We start from the raw sequence: 19,684 nt of genomic DNA, 5'->3' as shown, positions 1-19,684 counted from the left end.
GACAGAGCAGTATGGGATGGTGGTTCGACAGAAGCATCCGATCCCATGCGTCGGCCTTGACCTGTGACGCAAGGGTGTTGTCATGTGTGACATCATGACGGCGTGGAGTTTGGTTTGTGAGTGTGACGTGTTTGTAGATGTCGTTGTGTTGTGGTTTGTTGGGCTCTCTGGTGGTATGCTCAGGGTTTTCGTTTGTGTGGTGTAATGGGCTCAGTTTGCTTTTGCTCATTATCCAGAATTGTTCGAGTGTCGGCTGTGTTTGTAATGGAATTCGTTTCAGTGAGTTAACGATTTTGTGTGAAGGTTAATTTAGTGTTGTTCGTTGTACATCGTGTGGCAATTTTAATAAAATTAATCGGTTGTTGTTTTTGTTCAGGAATGGATATGACGGATAAAATTAACAGTGCGCACGTCAAGGGAAGTGTTAACATTCCAATGTGTGGCTGTCTGTTGATATTGGTATTGGGAGATGTTTTTAAGCTATATAGGCCAAGGGAAGTGTTTGAACCTAATTTATGGGATCGGGAGCTGCTGTTGAGCTATATAGGTCAATGGAAGTGTCCGATTCCAGATGATATTGCGTTTAGTGGTATTTGGGGAGTTTTGTGATGTCGGTTTTTTAGACTTGTGTGGTTTTGTATGGGGGTAGGTGTCTAAATTTGTTTATATTTAGTTTGCCCCCACCCAAAAACACCCCATTTCCTGCGCTTGTACTGTTAGTGTCATTAGGCTTTTTGTGGAAAGTGTGTGTGTTTGTTTTTCAATGTATTTTCGTTATAATGTGTATGTACCAACTTTATATGTGCCATATTGGAATCATTGTTTATGTTCGTTTCCGCCATATTTGTGACGTCATAGGTCAAAGCAGACGGGCGGGATCGGATGCTTCCGTATTTACGGGATGGCACATCATCGTGATGCAGAATCCAACTATCAGCAATGTTGGCACGGACACAAAGACTCTTTTACAAAGTCTTTCTAAAATTTCTTTGTACTAATATTGGTTAACTGTTTGTCCAGGAGGCACCCACTATGAACAATTCCCTTGGAATCAAAGAAGCACACAAGCATGCATTTCACTTTTGACTTTGACACTTTGACATGCAAGCTTTTTTTTGTCTGGGTGACCACTTTGAGCACCATTGCGAACTTTGGTATTTTGTCTCTGGATCGTACTGAAAAAGTCAACCTTCATCACCAGTGATAATGTGGCTCAACAATTCAGGATTGATTTCCATTTGCTCTAACAGATCGGCTGCCACATTTCTCCGTGTTTCTCGCTGTTGTGGTGTGAGATTTTTGGGGACCATTTTTGCACAAATCTTTCTCATACCAAGATCTTCAGTTATTATTAGACGAACCCTTTCTCGATTGATGTTCAGTTCTTCTGCAATAAATTTTCATGAAAAATCCTCGATCAGATCGTATGAGTTCACGCATCCTGGTCAAGCTGACATGCGTCCGCGAGGATGATGGTCGTCCACTGCGGTCTTCATCTTCAACATTCGTTCTGCTTTCACTAAACATTTTATGTCAATGAATAACTTGAGCTCTTGACATAACCACCTCTCCAAAAGCCTTCAGAAGCTTACCGTAAGTTGTCGTCACATTTTCGCCCAATTTAACACAAAATGAAATGGCATACTGTTGCACAATATTATGCGGTTCCATTTCCGTGACGAGAGACACAAACACGTGTTAACTTATTTCAGCACAGCTCAAGACTGAGCAATAACACACAAAAATGAGACAAACAACAAAAATAATTACAAAATCTACAGGAATTGGACACTTCCCTTGATCTATATAGGTCAACCGCAGCTGACGATACCAAAACATAAATGCCTACAGCAAAAACTATGAAAATTAGAATCAGACATTTCCCTTGACCACAGCTGACAATACCAAAACACCAATACCTACATACAAAACTATACGAAAATTGTAATCAGCTATTTCCCCTGACCTATATAGGTCAACCATAACCACGGATACGAAAAAACCAACACCTACAACTATGAAAAACAGAACCAAAATTACAATGCCTCAAAAATCCCTCATTTGATATACAATAAAACCGAGAAACATAACAATTCGAGAAAAATAAACCCAAAAAAACCAATTACTTACCATCAACAAATTTTGGTGCTGCAAAGTAGGTCGGCCAACCGAAAAACACACACACGCACACACAGGGCACCATCAAACACAACAAAACTACATCTACAAACACAACCAGCTCATAAATTACGTGCCGTAATGACGTCACACACCACAACACCATTACGTCATGGGTCAAAGTAGACGGGTGGAATCGGACGCTTCTGCTGACTTTGCATACTTTCATTCTCTGATGGCATACTGAATAATATTTTGGGGTCACTCAACACTTGGACAAAAAGTATTCACTGCTCAAAAGAAAGTGGTTAGAATAATGTGTGGGGTTCGTAGTCACACATCATGTAGGCATCCTTTTAAAAGATTGGGAATTCTTACAACAGCCTCACAGTACATTTACTCACTAATGAAATTTGTTCTCAACAACATGGACCAGTGTAATAACAACAGTGACACTCATGATTATTATACCAGAAAAAACGAAAGACTTGCACTATCCTTTACTCACTCTATCTTTGGCACAGAAAGGGGTAAAATATGCTCATAACGGTTACTGCACTGTGTGACTGATCAATGGAACACGCAACCAACCAACTAACTAACTCTACAACATCGCAAGACTGTGTTTCTCCAAGTCTGCTATAACAGCTCTTCCATGTAAAACTGCATGCAGAGTTGTACATAAAGTAAGGGAAACGCAACCAATCCCCTACAGCTGAAAAATTTGTGGTGTATAGACACGCACAATAGAAAACACTTTTCATACTGGCTTTCGAACTACTACTCTTTCTCTAGTAGAAATACACACACCACCCGACAGACACCCAAATAAAAACGCCCACGGGCACAACAAGAGTAAGTATGCAAGAATTTCCGATCCCATCCATTAGCTCTGACCCATGACAAGAGTGTTGTGTGTGATATCATGACGGCGCGAAGTTTAGCTTGTGAGTGTGGGGGTGGTTTAGTTGTTGATACTGTTGGGTGGGGGGGTGTTGGTTTGTGATTTAGTTGTGGAGGATCTATATTTTTAATTTTTTTTATGGGTATTTTAATTTGGGGTGAGGGGGAAGGTGGGTTGGGGTGTGGGTGGGTTGGGTCTCTCATTTGGTTGTGTATTTTTCGTTCGTTTGTGGTTTGAGTGTGTGTGTGTGGGGGGGGGGGGGGGCCTGGATGTGCGCCTGTGTGGGATTGTGGTGGCAGACCTAGGTTGCGTCGCCAGAACTTTGTTGTGGTAAGTTTTTATTTTTCTTGTTCTTAGTGTATTTGTTGTGTGTTGGGGTTGAGGGAAGTGTTCCATTACAATGTGTGGTTGTGGTTGTGGCTGTGGGTGTCCCAGCATCGGGAGATGCTGATGAGCTATATAGGTCAAGGGAAGTGTCCGATTCCAGAGGATATTGTGTTTAGTGGAATTTGGGGAGTTTTGTGTTGTCAGTTTTTTTCGTCGTTTTGGGTGGTTTGGTATGGGGGTGTGTGTCTAAATTTGTTTATATTTACTTTGTCCCCACCCAAAAAACCCCAATTTCCCACACTTGTCCCGTTAGTGTCATTAGGTTTTTTGTGGAACGTGTGCGTGTTGGTTTTTTGATGTATTTTCAGGTTTGTTATCATGTTTACGTAATGACGTCATAGGCGCCATATTGGAGTCATGGTGTATGGTCGATTCCGCCATATTTGTGACGTCATAGTAGAATCGGACGCTTCTGTGTTTCCCAAATCAAAATCATATATCAATTTCTAAAGCTAAAAATATTTCTGTTGGCTCAGCAATGCTAGATGTGGAGTTTTGTAGTCTTTCAGACGCTGCTAGAAATGCCTGAGAATTATTTAATGAAAGAAAGTTCTAAAGCCCCAGAATACACCTCTTGTGTAGAGAAACAAGATGCAGTCACCACAAACCCAGAGAAAAGTAGGGACGTAACCAGTAGAAACTGAGGAAGAACTAGCTGGGAGGGTCCTAGCTACCTGTTTCGCTGCACATCAAATTGGTGAAATTTTATGTTTTGGTATAATGCAACCACTGAGATTAGTGGTTGCCACTTTGAACAGTTGCTAAGGGGTTCAGTTGTTGCTATAAGGTTTAAGATATTAATGTTATCAAAATCCAAATATTTATTTCTGATCATTAGATCCTTATCTCAAAGTACGCAGTTTAGTAACCTCTAGTAGCAATAGGTCCTCTAGTTTTGACCCAAAGCTTTGGGAAACCTTGTACACGAAAGAAAGATTACCATCAATTTTGTGCCAGACAGCAAAAATTGTAGTACTATAGTGAAACATTCTTTGAGTGAAAAATTGGATGCAGCACTCCAAAATTAACTGAAGTGTACTAACACAGATAGACCACGAACGGGACTAGTGTAGCAGGGGATACAACCCGTTGGCTTTGGACAATGACGTCACAAGTGGCTAATCGAGAAGCGATTCTTCTTAGTGTTGTAGCTCCCTTCAGTGGCTGATAAGTGTTTTTTGGCTTTTAAAAAAAATCTCACGAGATAGAATAAACAGATCCACTTTATTAAGCAATCAGTAAAAAAACGAAACTGAAACATAACAGCAAAAGCGAGAATGGTAAACTGCTCTCTGGCGACTTGTGACGTCATTGTCCAAAGCCGACGGGTTGTATCCCCTGCTGCACTAGACCCCCACGAACTGCAAGTTCTACCAATTTACATTATATTAAAGAGAGCTACATGCATAAAAATACCAATGGCAAGACAGATGTAAACAATAAAAAATGTTGTAAATAGAAGTTTATTTTTTTACCAGCAGAAATATTGTATTTGCCCTTTTTTACAAATCAAGCACAGATCATTATAATATACCAATAATAAATATAATATAACCATTACACAGGATCAAATTTTGTAACCATATCTCCACAGAAGAATATTGTAACCAAATTTGCACAGAAGCAACTAACATTAATACTACCCTAGACTAGTAATTAGTCTTCATAAACGTTGTGTTTAATATAATATGTGAAAAATTTTTAAAGTCCACAAGAAAAGAGAATTATTCAAAAGTTTCGAAAAGACAAACTTCATAATCCCTACAATGTGCATTGCAAATAAATGCACAAATGTTGATATATAACCAGTGGAGACTAATATGTGTTGTGTGTCATTAACGCTGGCTTTTTTGGGAGGAATCTGCGACACTGCGCGTTTAGTCACATGGAGCAGGGAGCACACGAGTCTGAACATGCTTTTCCCACTTCTTAAATACCAATAACTTAAAATAATTGTCACAAATACGTCACTGAAAAGATGACGCTCAACATTCGATATGCGACTTAGGTGGTATTTCATTCCACAATTCCAACAGAACTTTAACTATTCCTATAAAATACGACAGCTAACAGGAGTGCAACACTGCATAAAAATAATTACACATACATACATGCGAAGGCGCATGTCTAAATTACTGTTGTAACGAAAATCTTAGAGGTACATACCGGAAATTAACATTCACTGTACTAAGCAATTCTTGAAGTTCAAGTAGAAATTTATTGTCCTTCCCTTCTTCTCCATGGTCACCTCTGAGTCCATTTCCTAAGGTGTCAAACACTTGGCCAACGCTAGAACGGAGAACTTTAACTGAATTTAAAGCTGTGTACAATGGTTCAATGAGGCGATCTAGCTCTTGAACATTACTCTGAGCCATAATAGGCACCATCTTCCTTTCCTCTTGTGAATGCAGTTAATGTTTGTTTGTAAACATGGCAAAGTTATATTATACATCAGCCATCGTCCATAGATATAATTTATTTTCATTTATTTACTTTTTTTTAATTGGCATATTGCATACAAACTTTTTAGCCATGACAAATAAATATATTGCCCTACATAACAAGGTAACATTTTAATCTTCGTGGATGTTGTGTCGTTTGAAAGATAATTCAATATTCAATATTTTAACAACATGCTGTCCCGTCATCGTCAATTGTGTGTAATATTATGTTAATAATTATCACTTTCGGTTTTGTGATTATTACAACTCAATGAAATTAATTTTTCATGTCATTCGCAAACCGCTTGTATTGTTTGATAGGCGTTATCAATCGTAAATTTCGAATATGCTGCTCCACATATTTTCTTGGTCCTGTTTTGCAGTTGTTCTTCTGCTTGTTTATATTTGCAGTTTCGTTTGCACAATCACCTACAGTGCAACACCTGGCAAACAGGAAAATTGATAGAACTATTATCAAACGTTACCTGAAGAGCAATATCGTCAACTGTACAAACAAATTTATAAAGGCATTTCGATATTTGATTCAGTTTATTAATACAAAAGTTTATTATGTGTTATGAGGCTGACCAGGTCCCACCAAAATTCGAGTTCAACAGATTTCAACGTCCAGAACTCCAAGCATGTCAAGCCATTGTTCCAGATTTATCAAATATTATAAAATCCAAACGTGTACAACTTAAAAAACATCATGATCTCTATCTTAAATATCTGTATGTGATTGTCATGTGTGATGAATGAGACGTGTAGGCCTAATTATGCTTATCACATTAATTCAGTTACAAGATTAGTTTATTGCATTGTCAAAAGAACCACTGAAAATATAGATTTGATAAAACCATGATTATAGAAGTGAGCTGCAATACTCTCATGTTAGAAGGTGTACCCTTGCATTGTAGACATATCATCGTTTTATCTTGGTTTGCTCTTCAGTTTAGAGCCATTGCACCCACACACCACATTCAAATAGCAAGATGAGTGTTGGAGTGCTGGGCAGAAGCAGTTGTTTTCACGAACTGTGAGTGTTGGAAGAATGGAATTCTTTCCCCGTTCCATTGGAGGTGCCCATTTTTAGCAGGAATTCTGAAAAATTCAACAAACTGAGTTTTTTGCTCATTGGTATTCTTACTAATTTCGGTTTCTGACCAACTCTACATAAAAAATTAATCTTGTGGTCATCTAAAGACAAGCAAAGTGTGTATCGCATTGTCAGTGATGAAAACAGGTAAACAATGTACTTATAGAGCCCATTATATCTACAAGCTCGTTGCACTTGAGAAGATAAATAAACCTGTCACGCATTATGAAGATTTGTAACACTACAGAAGAACAAGAATGTTGGGTGGCTACCCATGTTTGAAAACATTCACTATTCAAGCACTGATACTGTGCCCTCCTTTCATACTTGCAGTCCAGTCAGTACCTTTTATGGAGCTTTTGTTCCATGTGTGCAAATATGAGTATGCTATTTGCAATATGGAAATGATATGGGTGAGATTATGTGAAGAAATATGTGTAATTATTGTATTTCATTTATTCATTCATAGATCTCATTACTCAATATTTCTGGGGTTTACTGTGAGACTTTTATGGAAATCTAGAGCGCTAATTTGTATGTTTGTAAAAAAAAAAAAAAAAAAAAAAAAATCCCAGTTATTTGCTGATACAACAGAAACACTCTTTGGTTCAAGGCAGACGTGGCCAAATCTCACGTGTGTGGGTTGTGGGCTTTCTAAGACCCGGCTGTCACTTGCGTTTCCTGAATCCTCCTTGGAAGTACTCAGAACAGCGCGACATTGCATTTAGCATTGTGATGCGGCAGTTTTCGGTCTGCACTACCCTCTGAGTTCGGCAGAATTGAGATGTCAGTACTGTTTACCCTTCGGTTATTTGTTCATTGTATAGACGTTCGCAGGTCCAGCGGCTGTTTACACAAAAACAGGCAGCTGGTGATCTATCATCAAAATCCTTTAAAATGAATGGGAATGACAGAAGAGAGGGGTGAAAATTCTCAATTCGCATTAGCATTGGGTACTGCTTTATTACTATGAAATGGCATTACAGAACCATGCAGAGAATTTAAATATTTGGATGACAATGAAACTGCGAAAAATTACAACGATTGACGGATGGGATTCATTTTTCTGCACATCGAGAATTACTATGTACTAAATTTGCAGGCATGGAGCACTTGAAGAAATTGATGGAACGAATAGTAAAATTCCTGATGTTGCATTCGTTATTCCATTGTCAGTTAAACCAGTTTTCAATGACGATGAACAAAGAGTATGGAGACTTCGAATAATACTGCAAAGTACCTTGGTTAAATCAAGGAGCATGGCTAGAACTATTTTTCGATTTAATACTCGCTATTATTGAAGTTATGAAGGAAACAGAAGCGCAGGAACGAAAATTAGAGCATCCATTACACATTGCAGACTTCACATTTCAAGTGAACTCGACTGCACACAGCCCACAATAAAACATAGCAAGGTAAATTCTTTCCGATTTAATAGAGATGCATTGAGAAAGATAATCGCGTTCACATGGGGGTAAATCAGGGGACACAAACACATTTATAAAACAAATAAAACTATGAGAGACAAATATGCTGTCTTTAATGGCAAACTAACCAACAGCTGACAGGTAAATATCATCTGCAGAAACGCCACTCTTCCAAGATTTTATTGTCTTATTGTATTTAGCCTGCAGCTCGTGGTCTAGTGGCTAGCGTTGCTGCCTCTGGATCACAGTCCTGGTTTCGGTTCCTGGCCAGTTTGTCCCCATCATTTCATCATCATCATTATTCGTGAACGTGGCTAAAATTGGACTTGGACAGGTTGGGACATTGTACAGGCGCTGATGACAGCGCAGTTGAGCAACCCACAAATCAAACATCGTCATCATCATCATTATAGGCATTTAGAATAATTAATTTTTAGTTTAACAGCTGCTACGTCATCCTCTGGAACTATTTCCTGCATATAATCCACAATTTATATAGTACTTGGTCTCACAAATTACGAAGTTTATACGACTCGCTTTTTTGGTTACATTATTTAATACTCGCGACAATAAAATCGACACTCGGCGCGGTGGCTGATGGGAGCGACTGTAAATGGGAAATGCCTCAACATGTAGTATTTATTTGTGGGATATGCCATTAACACACACACACACACACACACACACACACACACAGAGTACAGCCAAGCTGAAATTTTTTTGGTGTGACAAAAGTTGCGTCTCGTAAGTTGTGCCACTAAAAAATGGGCGTTAACACATGTGGCGGCACTTTTGTTGCGTGTGTGAGCCCGGCTTTAGAAAAACAGTCCAGTTCCCCAAGTCCACTGGCGTTAAATAATAAAGTGCAATGTTTGAAGAATCTGCTGTGGCTTGCAAAAATTGAAAGGATACATTTATAAAATGTTTGAGGGCAGTGTCACTCTCACATCACTTTTTGAGCTGTTTTCTAGAGCATTTGCCATTGCAGATGAAAGCACCCTCTGCATGTGCAGACGAAACTGATTCCATTTTCAGTGACAAGTATTTTTACATTAAAACTGTCCAGGACATCTGCATTGCTTGTCTCAGGTATATTTTAAAGTCTCCATGATACGGCTGCAAAAGTGCAAGAACATTTCGATAGACATATTTATGTGAAATACCTTATTTCGATTATGAAACTAAATAAGTCACGATCACATGGTAACTTGAATGTAAAACTCTGTGAAATTGTCTGTGTCTGTAAATATGCTGATAGCTTGTACCAGATAAAAATTATATTATGTCTGCAGCGCGCCAAAATAAATAATTAATACTGAAAACATGTTTTGTTTGTGAAATATAAAACCAAGTCGTGTGCTGTGCGGCTGCATTGCCATTTAAATGCGGCGCGTTCGCTGTTTTCCACTCTTTACCCTCCTAACGCTCAGACAGCATGGCGTGATGTTGGGGAAAATGTGAAGAGAGGTTGAGCGTCTTTGGCACTAGGAACCGGGCATGGCTCATGAGCCGAAATCTTGGTACCCCTGGTTTAAGGGCCACCAGATATCAATTTATGACATCTAAAATTATAACTATGAAGCTTCAACATAAAGAAAAATCGCGCAACTGGGTGGAACAAAGAAATCAGGAAATCTTGCAGGGAATAGAGGTAAAAATTCTAACGTTAGAAAAATCTGAAACTGAACAAGTCAAGCTAATACTTTATAAAGTAGGAATCTTTCTTGAAATCCAGTTGATGGAAATGGAAACATGTGTAGTGGATAAAGAGTCAAAACATGACTACTGTGTGGGCTGCATCCAAAAAGAAATCAGTACTGTGAATCAAGAAAGAGTGGAGCTAAAGAACATCTTAAAGTAATTAGATGCAGGTGCAACTATCTTCGATGAAGTGGATAAAGCTGGAGCATAATAAATTGTAGTCTACGTGGCGCTAGCATGCCAAACGCTAATGGACCACCCAACATGTCTTGTCCCTTGGGAACAGCTCCTTGTTTTCTCATGGTCATTAAGTGCTGCCTACGTATGAAAAGGTGTGGGGTGAGGGGCACAGTAACTGTAATGGCATTGAAAGCAGTTCCCACGAGTATAAAAATGAGGGATGCAAGAACTGCAAAAACAGGTAATACCACTCATTTTACCAAAGTAGGGAACACGTTCAGGATCATCGATCTGATGAGACCGTTTATCAGAATACATAGGAAAACTAACTGTAACTGCACAACTTTTGCACTATGTGCCAGTCAGTAAGGGAGAGTGGGACGCAGATTTTGTTGCAAATATTCTGTGATATAACAATGATGTAGTCATACATTATGACCTAGAGGAAGTCCATGAAGACTGTTCTGTGTTAGAGTCAAATAAAAGGCCATTGGTCACTGCAGTTCAAACAGAACGCGTAGTCACAGTGGAAATAATAGAATCTGGAGCTGATATATTAATTTAGATAGTCTCGTTCAAAATGATTTCTGAACAGAAAAAGGAGTGCATATACGAGTAACGTACTAAGTGCTACTGGTCTTGTTTGGAAGTAAGACTTAAGGAACAAGCTATGAAAACCCCTTCCTTAGTGTTGACAGCCTGATAGATGACTGTATGCTAGGCGTTGATTTATTGGTAGAGAACAACTCATTGACAGACTTCTTTGCAGGAGAATATGTCTCATGACTGGCCGGTAGGAGGTAGACCCGCTACCTTCAGACGAAGGCAATGGCTGATTCTGTCCTTAGGTACTGGTACAAATAGTAGGGACCAAGCCCAGACAAATGCGTATTCGCACCGCAGAGGCTCAGTGTGTCGAAGATTTAAACACAGTTATTAGTAAGAAAGTTACTGAAATGAGCCACATCAGTGCTGAAGAGGCAGTCGATCTGGAAGACATTCTAACCGTCTTATCGATGTTTTTAATGAAAATCCAGGCTTAATAAATTACTTCGAGCACAAACTTGATGTTGTGCCACAAAAATTATTCAATCTGCCATCGTACTCTGCCCTTTCAGTGCAGATATATGTTGTATTTAAAGAAATAAAACAGACACCCAACCGGACTGTAGAAACATCGACGAGCTCTTACATCAGTCCATTTCCAGCAGTAACAAGACACAGTGGCAAGGTACATCTAGTACTTGATGACAGAGTCATTACTAAAATATTGGTATCAACCAGGACAAAGCCCATACACTTAGAGCAGCAGCTGCAGAAGTTTCACTGCATCGAAGTCCTGAGTAGTACTGATTCAAAGATTTCTTACTAGCAGATTCCGTTAGAAATCGGTTCAAACGGCTCCGAGCACTATGGGACTCAACATTTGAGGTCATCAGTCCCCTAGAACTTAGAACTACTTAAACCTAACTAATCTAAGGACATCACACACATCCATGCCAGAGGCAGGATTCGAACCTGCGACCATAGCGGTCGCACGGTTCCAGACTGAAGTGCCTAGAACCACTCGGCCACTGCGGCCGGCAGATTCCGTTAGAATATAATTCTAGAGAGTATAATGCGTTTATATTCGCCAATAGAAGTTATCAGTTCACAGTTTTTGTGTGTTCAGACATATTTATAGCTGACCTTGATAAGGTTCTTGGTACCAAAATTTTGAAATAGATAACGATTTATGTGGATGATTTATTACTAGTTGCTGACACTTGAGCTAAGTTAGTGAATCCTATCTGGAAATTTATACAAGCTTTCAGGAAAACAGGTGTTACAGCAAATCTACAAAAATCTAAATTTGGGCAGATCGAAACCAGATTTCTCAGACATGTTACTACACCATAATGCATCCTATTACTTAAAGAAAAATTAAGTTCCATAATCAATTTTCCATGTCATTAGACAAAGAAACAAAATCATTTCTATGATTATGTTCATTCTAAAGAATACTTCTTCATAAACAGACTCTCAACAATTATGTGTTGACCAGTCTACTTAAGATGGATGCTCAGTGGTACTGATTTACAGATGGTAAGGCAACTTTTAAAAAAGATAAAAGCCAGTCTGTCTGAAGATAGTGGTTCACCGTCTGGATATAAGTTCAGACTTTCTTCTAGCAACAGACGCTTCACAGGTTGGCTTGATCTGCCGTTTATTCAAAACCAGGACAGTGGATTACAAAATTATAGTATGCACCACAGGCTTTACAAGCCACCTTCTAAATAGTTGTGAATGTGTATGCTCAACAACTGAGATAGCTATAGCGTGGAAATTTAAACAATTTTTTCACTGTTACCTTGGTGCCAAAAAACGTATATTGCGACCATAAAACTTGTACTTCTTGCTTAGCTGCCGACTCCTGCACCCACAACTAGATCAGTGGGCATCATAGCTGGAAGAAAATGATTTTAAGGCAGCACAAGGTTTGCAGAATGGACTCCCTAGTTTCAAAAAATCACTGAAGAGCGTGCAGGTGCAGCAGCGGAATGGAAATAGTGGCTTTAGATGGGGGAACCGACATCATTTTCAGTAGTCACCATGCCGCCGTCTAGTGAGCATCGAGGCTTCGTCGTAGAAATGTTCTTTAAAACTAATGATAGTGTGGTGGCGATGCAGAGGGCTTTTCGTACGTAGTTTGGTTCGGATCGCCATGACAGGGTTCCTGATGCTAAAACCATTAGGATATGGATTACTAGTGTTAGGGCGACAGAATGTGATGCTAAAAACATTAGGATGTGGATTACTAGTGTTAGGTCGACAGAATATGCACTTCCTAGAAAACTAGATGGCTGACCTAAAAGTGTGAGGACACCTGAAAACATCGTGGCAATGAGAGCGCCCATTGAACAGTCTCCATCGAGGCTCTGTGGGAAAACATGCTGCTGCTCTTGGAATATCGTCCAGTATGGTAAGACGAATTTTACACTTTCACCTTCACTTATACCCCTACTAGTTGATAGTTGTTCAAGAACTTAGTCCAGAAGACTCGGCGAAATGTACAGATGCTTCCAATGCAGTTTAGCCACTGTTCAACCCGCCGCTATTCTGTGGCCTAGCGATGAAGCACATTTTCATCTATCTGGTTCAGTAAATAAGCAGAATTTTCGTTACTAGGAAACTGAAAACCTTCGTGAATTTCACCAAAGATCTCTGCACAGCCACAAAGTGATAGTTTGGTGCTCTGCGTCCTCCATAGGTATTCCCATGCAGCAGGATATGATGGTCTTAGTCTGGACACTCTTAAGAAATGTATACATAAAATTGCATCACCTTAATCAACAGTTATCAACTCTCATATGGAAGATGGTCTATTTCCAGATGAGTTGAAAATTGCTCGAGTTGTGCCTATTTTTAAAAAAGGAAATAGGAATCTAGTAGAAAACTTTCGACCCATTTCTGTTCTTCCAATAATATCCAAAATCTTTGGGAAAGTAATATACATAAGAATCTGGAACTTCCTGGTATCTAAAAAAGTGATTTCTAAGGGGCAGTATGGGTTTGTCAAGGGGTCGTGCACTACTACAGCAGCATCCAACTTAATCGAAGGTGTCACTCAAGCAATAGATAATAAAGAACATGTATGTGGCATCTTTCTGGGCTTACAAAAAGCATTTGACTGCGTTGATACAACCATATTGCTGGACAAACTGTGAACTATGGCATTCGAGGCACAGCCCATAATCTGATGAGGTCCTACTTGACAAATAGGAAGCAGTTTGTGTCTATTAGCACTACAGAGGGAGCATACAAATCAAACACCACCGACATGAATTTTGGTATTCGACAGGGGTCAATATTAGGACCACTTCTTTTTATTATTTATGTTAATGATATTCAGTCCATAACAAACCATGCAACAGCTATCTTATATGCAGATGATACCACGTTAATATGCCGCAATCCAAGCTATTCGCAGCTCGAAGTAGAATCCAATACTGCAGCAGGCTTAATTCTGCAGTATTTTAATGAAAACAAACTAAAATTAAACACAAATAAATCTGTCTATATTGAATTTGATCTTGGGAGACAAAAAACTCATGAAAACCAAATCTTAATGGGTGACGAATACATTAAAAAACAATACTCGACCAAATTTCTTGGCCTGACACTTGATGCGGAGTTAAACTGGTCTGATCATGTGAATGATATTTGCAAAAAGCTAAGTTCTACCATATATGTCCTAAGAAAACTGACACCTTTTTGTAACATCACCACTCTGAGGCAAATATATTTTGCACTATTTGAATCCCATCTAAGGTATTGGATAGAGGTATGGGGATCCAGCAGTAAAGGTAATACGAAAAGTGTACTTATCTTACAAAAGAAGGCACTTAGAATTATGGGAAAGAAATGTGCCAGGGAGTCCTGCAGAAATTTGTTTAAAGAATTTAAAATACTAACTGTTCATAACCTGTATGTGCTGAAGATAATCATTATGGCAGTAAACAGTAACAAAACACTTAATAAAGAAATACATGATCATAACACTAGAGGTAGAGAGAGACCCCACATCATCTCTCATTGAACAACACTCTACGAGAAAAGCCCTCACTATGCAGGCATAAAACTACTGAATTGCTTCCATCCTAATACCTCCAAATTGCCCATTACAAAACTAAAAATGAAATTAAAATTATGGCTCCTAAACAATCCTTTATATTCAATAGACGAGTTTCTAGATTTAGTAAACTCGTATGATGGAAGACCATCTATCTAAAAATATATGTTATCTCAGATCTTAGACTGTGTCCCAAACTGTAAATATTTGAATGTCAGATATGAATACTATGTCACAAACTGTAGATTCCTTAATCTAAGTATGCAATAACAATTTTTTATGTATAGTCCATATATGTAACTCTGTTCTCTCAACTAAATTTAGAAAAAGTTGTGTAGATAAAAGTGCCAGCCAATAATATGTAACCCTAATAAGTAAGGCTCTGACTTATCCAGAAGACTGGAAAAAAACCTTTTTTGTAATCAGTTGATGTTGGATCAAAATAAATAAATAAATAAATAAATATTGGGCCTTATTTTTTTGAATCTCGAGGTGCAACTGTTACAATGACTCTGTGCGTTATTGTGAGATGCTGGAGAAATTTTTACTCCCCAGAATTAAAGTGTGTGGAGAGGAATATGACACAGAAGCCCTTTGGTTCCAACAGGATGGTGCGAAGTCTCATACTGCCTGTTGTTCTCGCCAAATTCTGCAAGAACAGTTTCCCAGCCACCTGATCTGCTTATGATGGATTGTTTGATGCCTCCTTGCTCCCCAGAATTGAGCACCTGCGATTTTTTGCTTTGGGGACAGCTCAAAGGAGAGATTTGCAAAGGTCTGTTGCATTATACAATATTTCATTCATTGAAGAAACGCTTAAACAGATTCCTTATCTCGATAGCTTCAGCAGGAGCTGCATTGTTTCTTCTTGATGGCTGAACACCAGGAAGTACGTCTCTGTACTCCACATTGTTCAGTACATTCTCTTTGTCCACAATCACATTATGTAAAACGCAAACAGCTTTCACAATCAGTTCTGCAGTCTCTACTTTCGTTTCAGTTGGTTTGTTTAGTAATCGCCACTTTGCAGCCGCAATTCCAAAGGTACATTCAACAGTTTTTCTAGTTCGTGAAAGAACTTTGTTGAATTTTTCGTTCGAGCAATCAAGATTTCTCCTGGCAAAAGGTTTCATCAGGTGTCTGAGAAGGGGGTACGCTTCATCTCTTATGAAGACAAAGGGGGATTTAACAGCAGTACCTGTTAGAAAGTCGTCTTCAGGAATGTGAAGCATGCCTTTCACCATTTTATCGTACAAAACAGACATCCTGAAAGTGCCTCCGTCACTTTGTTTTCCCAATGCTCCAACTTCAATAAAAGTAAATTTACAGTCTACATCACACACAGCCTGCAGAACTATTGAAAAGTATTTTTTATAATTGAAAAACATAGAACCAGACCATTTAGGGCTTACAATTTGTATATGCTTCCCATCAATAGAACCTAGACAATTTGGAAACCCCCACTTCTTGTAAAACATTTCAGCTATTTCTCTGAATTCTTCTTCCGTTGGTGGCTTCATATGCAATGGTTGTAGTGTTTGCCACAACACTGATAGAATCTGTTTTACAATTTGAGAAACAGTAGTTATTCCTACTCTAAACTCTCCTGCTAGGCTTGCATACAAGTTCCCTGTTGCCAAGAACCTGAAATTTAAAAAAAGGTGTGTTACTTTCCACTGTGTATTTATGTAACTACATTGTGTACTTAATGGAATTGGTTATTCTTTAATGTTTCTGCAAAGATATTTTTCCTCTTATTTCAGCAGTCTGCGATGTTAAGAAAAAATGGAAAAGTCTTCGACAGCAGTTCAAAGAAAGGCTGAACTCGCTTTCTAGACATGCCTCAGGCGGTGCTGCTCACACGGCTCCAGTACAGTGGCCGTATTTCGAGGCTATGACGTTCTTACAAGATAATTTTGAACCTAGAGCGACTAGTGGGAATTTGGATCCTGTGGATACCAGTGATACGACTGAACACAACAGCGAGTATAGTTCTCATTTTGATGAAGCTCATAGCCAACCAACATCTTTATCATCATCACTTTCACCAGTGTCTTCTAATCGCGCTGAGACACCACCAAACTCTACACCTGCTGAACGTAGGGCCTACAGGAAGAGACCATGACCTGTAGGCCCAATTGCAATTCAGTTGATAGAAACTGAAAAAGAGAAGTTGCATATGCACAAAGACAAAGAGTTGCTGTTATCAGAAAAAAATGATGAAGATGCAGTTTTCTTCATGTCTCTTCTTCCTCACGTGAGACGCATGACTCCTTTCGACAAAATGTCGTTCAGAATAGATGTGCATAAACTAGTTAGGGATCTTCAGATCGAAGTTACAGAGGATACGATGAAGCTTCGCAACAGTATATACATATTCATCCACCTACTTCAAATATTAGCACTGAGAATGGATCCATCGGATTTGCACCGGGAACAGCACTTAGTAACCAACACTGCACAGTTAATGGTGTACAAACATCAAGCCCAGGTGAGAAAATAACTGGTGGTACAGACTACGATCGCCCAGATGAAGTGGAAGTAAGTTTTGTGAATGTCAAGGACCTGCATTACAACCGAGCTTAAAAAGGGGACTAAATAAACCTTGTTACATTATAAAGCGCTTTTGAAATGTAGTTAGAATTGGTTAAAATAAAATAAAACTATCAGAAATGTATTTATTATTGTTTTCATTTGTAGCTATCATGTTAGTCTTTCGTATCCCTGTAATTCAAAATCATGCAACAAGAAAATATGGTATAGGATCTGTCATTAGTAATTAGGTATAATATTTTTTAAAGTTATAGTTACATCTAAGTTATAAATTTTACTATTAGGACAACCCTAAGCAGATGGCAGATGTAGTACATAAAGTAGACATAAATAAAATCTGACGAATATTACCTCAGATTGAGTACCAGGCACTCCTCCACAGAAATTGCATTAACAATGTTGGGCCGAATCTTCATCTGTTTAGCTATACCTGGCTCGATGAGATTTAGAGTGTACTGGAAAGTTTCTTGCGACATTCGTAAATGTGTGAAAAAGTGATCTGGATAGTTTTTGAGTTGTTGGTAATACTTGTGAAAGTATCCGTAGTGAGGACATTCAGCATTCAAAGGGTGCACTCCGTACTTCCTCTTCCGTCTCCTTTCCAACAAGCACATTTTTGTAGCGAACGAATCACTGTCACTGTCGTCAGACGATGTGGAGAACATGTTTTACACTTGACACCACTAAAGTTGTGCACTTTCCTGTAACGTAATAGCTGAAGAATGAATACACACGGCGATCAGTGAGGTGCCTGCAGCGTACATGCGACAGGGCTGCCGCCGAGCAGCGAGGTGTCGTGTGCCAGCAGCGAGCTGCCAGCTGCGAGAAGGCAGCATAAACGTACCCTTAGAAAAGATGCATCCAGAAGATCCAGATTCTGAAGCAGCCACTGAAACTAAGTATGTTGTGCTCGGCTGTACGTTGTGCCACTGGGTGGTCAGCACTGTTCTTGGCCAGTTTGATAGCAGTCATTCATTCTGATGTCGATATATAGGAAGGCGGCATCAACAGTGACGATTGGGGATCCAGGACATAAAGGGGTAGGGATGGTGGTAAATCGGTGAAGGAAATGGTTATTGTCTTTAATGTGAGAGGCAGGGTTTCAAGCAATTGGTTCACACTGTTGGTGATGGAAAGTGGAAATTCTTTCAGCAGTGGCACAATAACGCCTACAATGGAATGTCCACAATTGTTGGGTTTTTGGACTTAGGCAAACATGTAGAAGATGGGTATGCATGTTGTCATTGGGTTGTGGAGAGAGGTGGACTCAGGAGCGTGGTTCTGGGATGGACTTAGGTGTTTCAATAGGGACTGAAGATTATATTTGACTTTTGCAAAGGGATCGCTATGGCAAAGCTTGTAGGTGGTTAAGTCAAACAACTGGTGGATGTCTTCTGTCATGTTGTCACTGTGGTTCATCACTCCTGAGATGGATCCTTTGTCTGCAGGGAGGATGATTAGGTCTGGACCTTCCTTCCGTTGAGAGATTAGTTTTCTTCTTAGTAAGGGGCCTGTGGAATGTTGGTGAAGCCAAGCAGGAGATAATGAATTCTTGGAAGGACCAAGGGGTGGTTAGGAGGGAGGTGGGGGAGGGTCATTGTTGGATGGTGGTATGAAGTGGGAGAAGCGAGGTTCAATGTTGGGATTAGGTTGGAGGAATTGGTAAAAAAGTAGTTTCCACTTCAGGGGCTGGAAATAGAGTAGGTCTTTGACAACTTCAACACGATTAAACTTGGGTGTCTGGTTGAGGGTGAGGTCTTTGGATAGGACTGAAACTTTTGTGGGATTGAGGTTTTTGGTTGTGTGGTGTCACAAGGCTTATGCCTGTCCCACCCCTCATTAAATCGACCAAGACTTATACGAATAATTGTAAGAACAGTTATTATTATTATGTTCTTTAAGTTTGTTTTTGGGTTCCAGAAATACTGTGGGAAGAAAGTTTATTTATGTTGCAGATAACGTGGAAGACATTGCCCAACGATCACCACGAAAGTTCGACGTAGCGGCAAGTGGGCAAGGAATAAAATGAATGCTGCAAAGCACCGTGAGCCATGGAAGAGCCTGGGCCGCAAAGGTGTCGAGCTTCCTAGGTCGTTGTTGGACAACGTCAAAGGAAGAGATATTCTGCTTTCTTGGTGTAAACAGATCGATCGAGTCTTGAAAGGTTCATGTAAAACATATATGCGGGTGACACATTAGGTGGGACTCGATGCCCGTAATACTTCCACAGTTATTAAAAAGTTGTTAAACGGCAAAACCAATAGG

At 39.4% G+C, this 19,684-nt stretch overlaps 2 protein-coding genes across 2 annotated transcripts in view; one reads left to right on the top strand and one right to left on the bottom strand.

The window, feature by feature from the left end:
• LOC126474666 (mediator of RNA polymerase II transcription subunit 27) overlaps window positions 1–5,849 on the bottom strand; it is a 58,152-nt gene extending 52,303 nt beyond the window's left edge. Inside the window, exon 1 of the mRNA XM_050102148.1 lies at window positions 5,576–5,849. Coding sequence (XP_049958105.1) covers window positions 5,576–5,796 — 221 coding nt within the window. The 5' untranslated portion in view covers window positions 5,797–5,849. The remainder of the gene's footprint in view (window positions 1–5,575) is intronic.
• Window positions 5,850–10,467: 4,618 nt separating this feature from the next.
• LOC126411019 (uncharacterized) lies at window positions 10,468–17,044 on the top strand. The gene is made up of 3 exons (XM_050081336.1): window positions 10,468–10,495; window positions 15,474–15,641; window positions 16,630–17,044. The coding sequence occupies exons 1-3, from the start codon at window positions 10,468–10,470 to the stop codon at window positions 16,989–16,991; spliced, it is 558 nt and encodes a 185-aa protein (XP_049937293.1). The 3' UTR covers window positions 16,992–17,044.
• Window positions 17,045–19,684: the final 2,640 nt, after the last annotated feature.

This window comes from Schistocerca serialis, chromosome 1 (assembly GCF_023864345.2).
Source record: "Schistocerca serialis cubense isolate TAMUIC-IGC-003099 chromosome 1, iqSchSeri2.2, whole genome shotgun sequence".
Classification (NCBI taxonomy): Eukaryota; Metazoa; Arthropoda; class Insecta; order Orthoptera; family Acrididae; genus Schistocerca; species Schistocerca serialis.
This window is presented reverse-complemented; position numbering and strand designations above follow the sequence as displayed.

What these genes read in the sequence shown, in the direction of transcription:
- LOC126411019 (XM_050081336.1), top strand. Translation starts at nt 10,468, where the DNA reads ATGAGGGATGCAAGAACTGCAAAAACAG. An exon ending in TGCAAGAACTGCAAAAACAG is followed by an intron (nt 10,496 to 15,473) that starts GTAATACCACTC and finishes TGGTTCCAACAG; the next exon opens with GATGGTGCGAAGTCTCATAC. An exon ending in CAAAGGAGAGATTTGCAAAG is followed by an intron (nt 15,642 to 16,629) that starts GTCTGTTGCATT and finishes CTCTTATTTCAG; the next exon opens with CAGTCTGCGATGTTAAGAAA.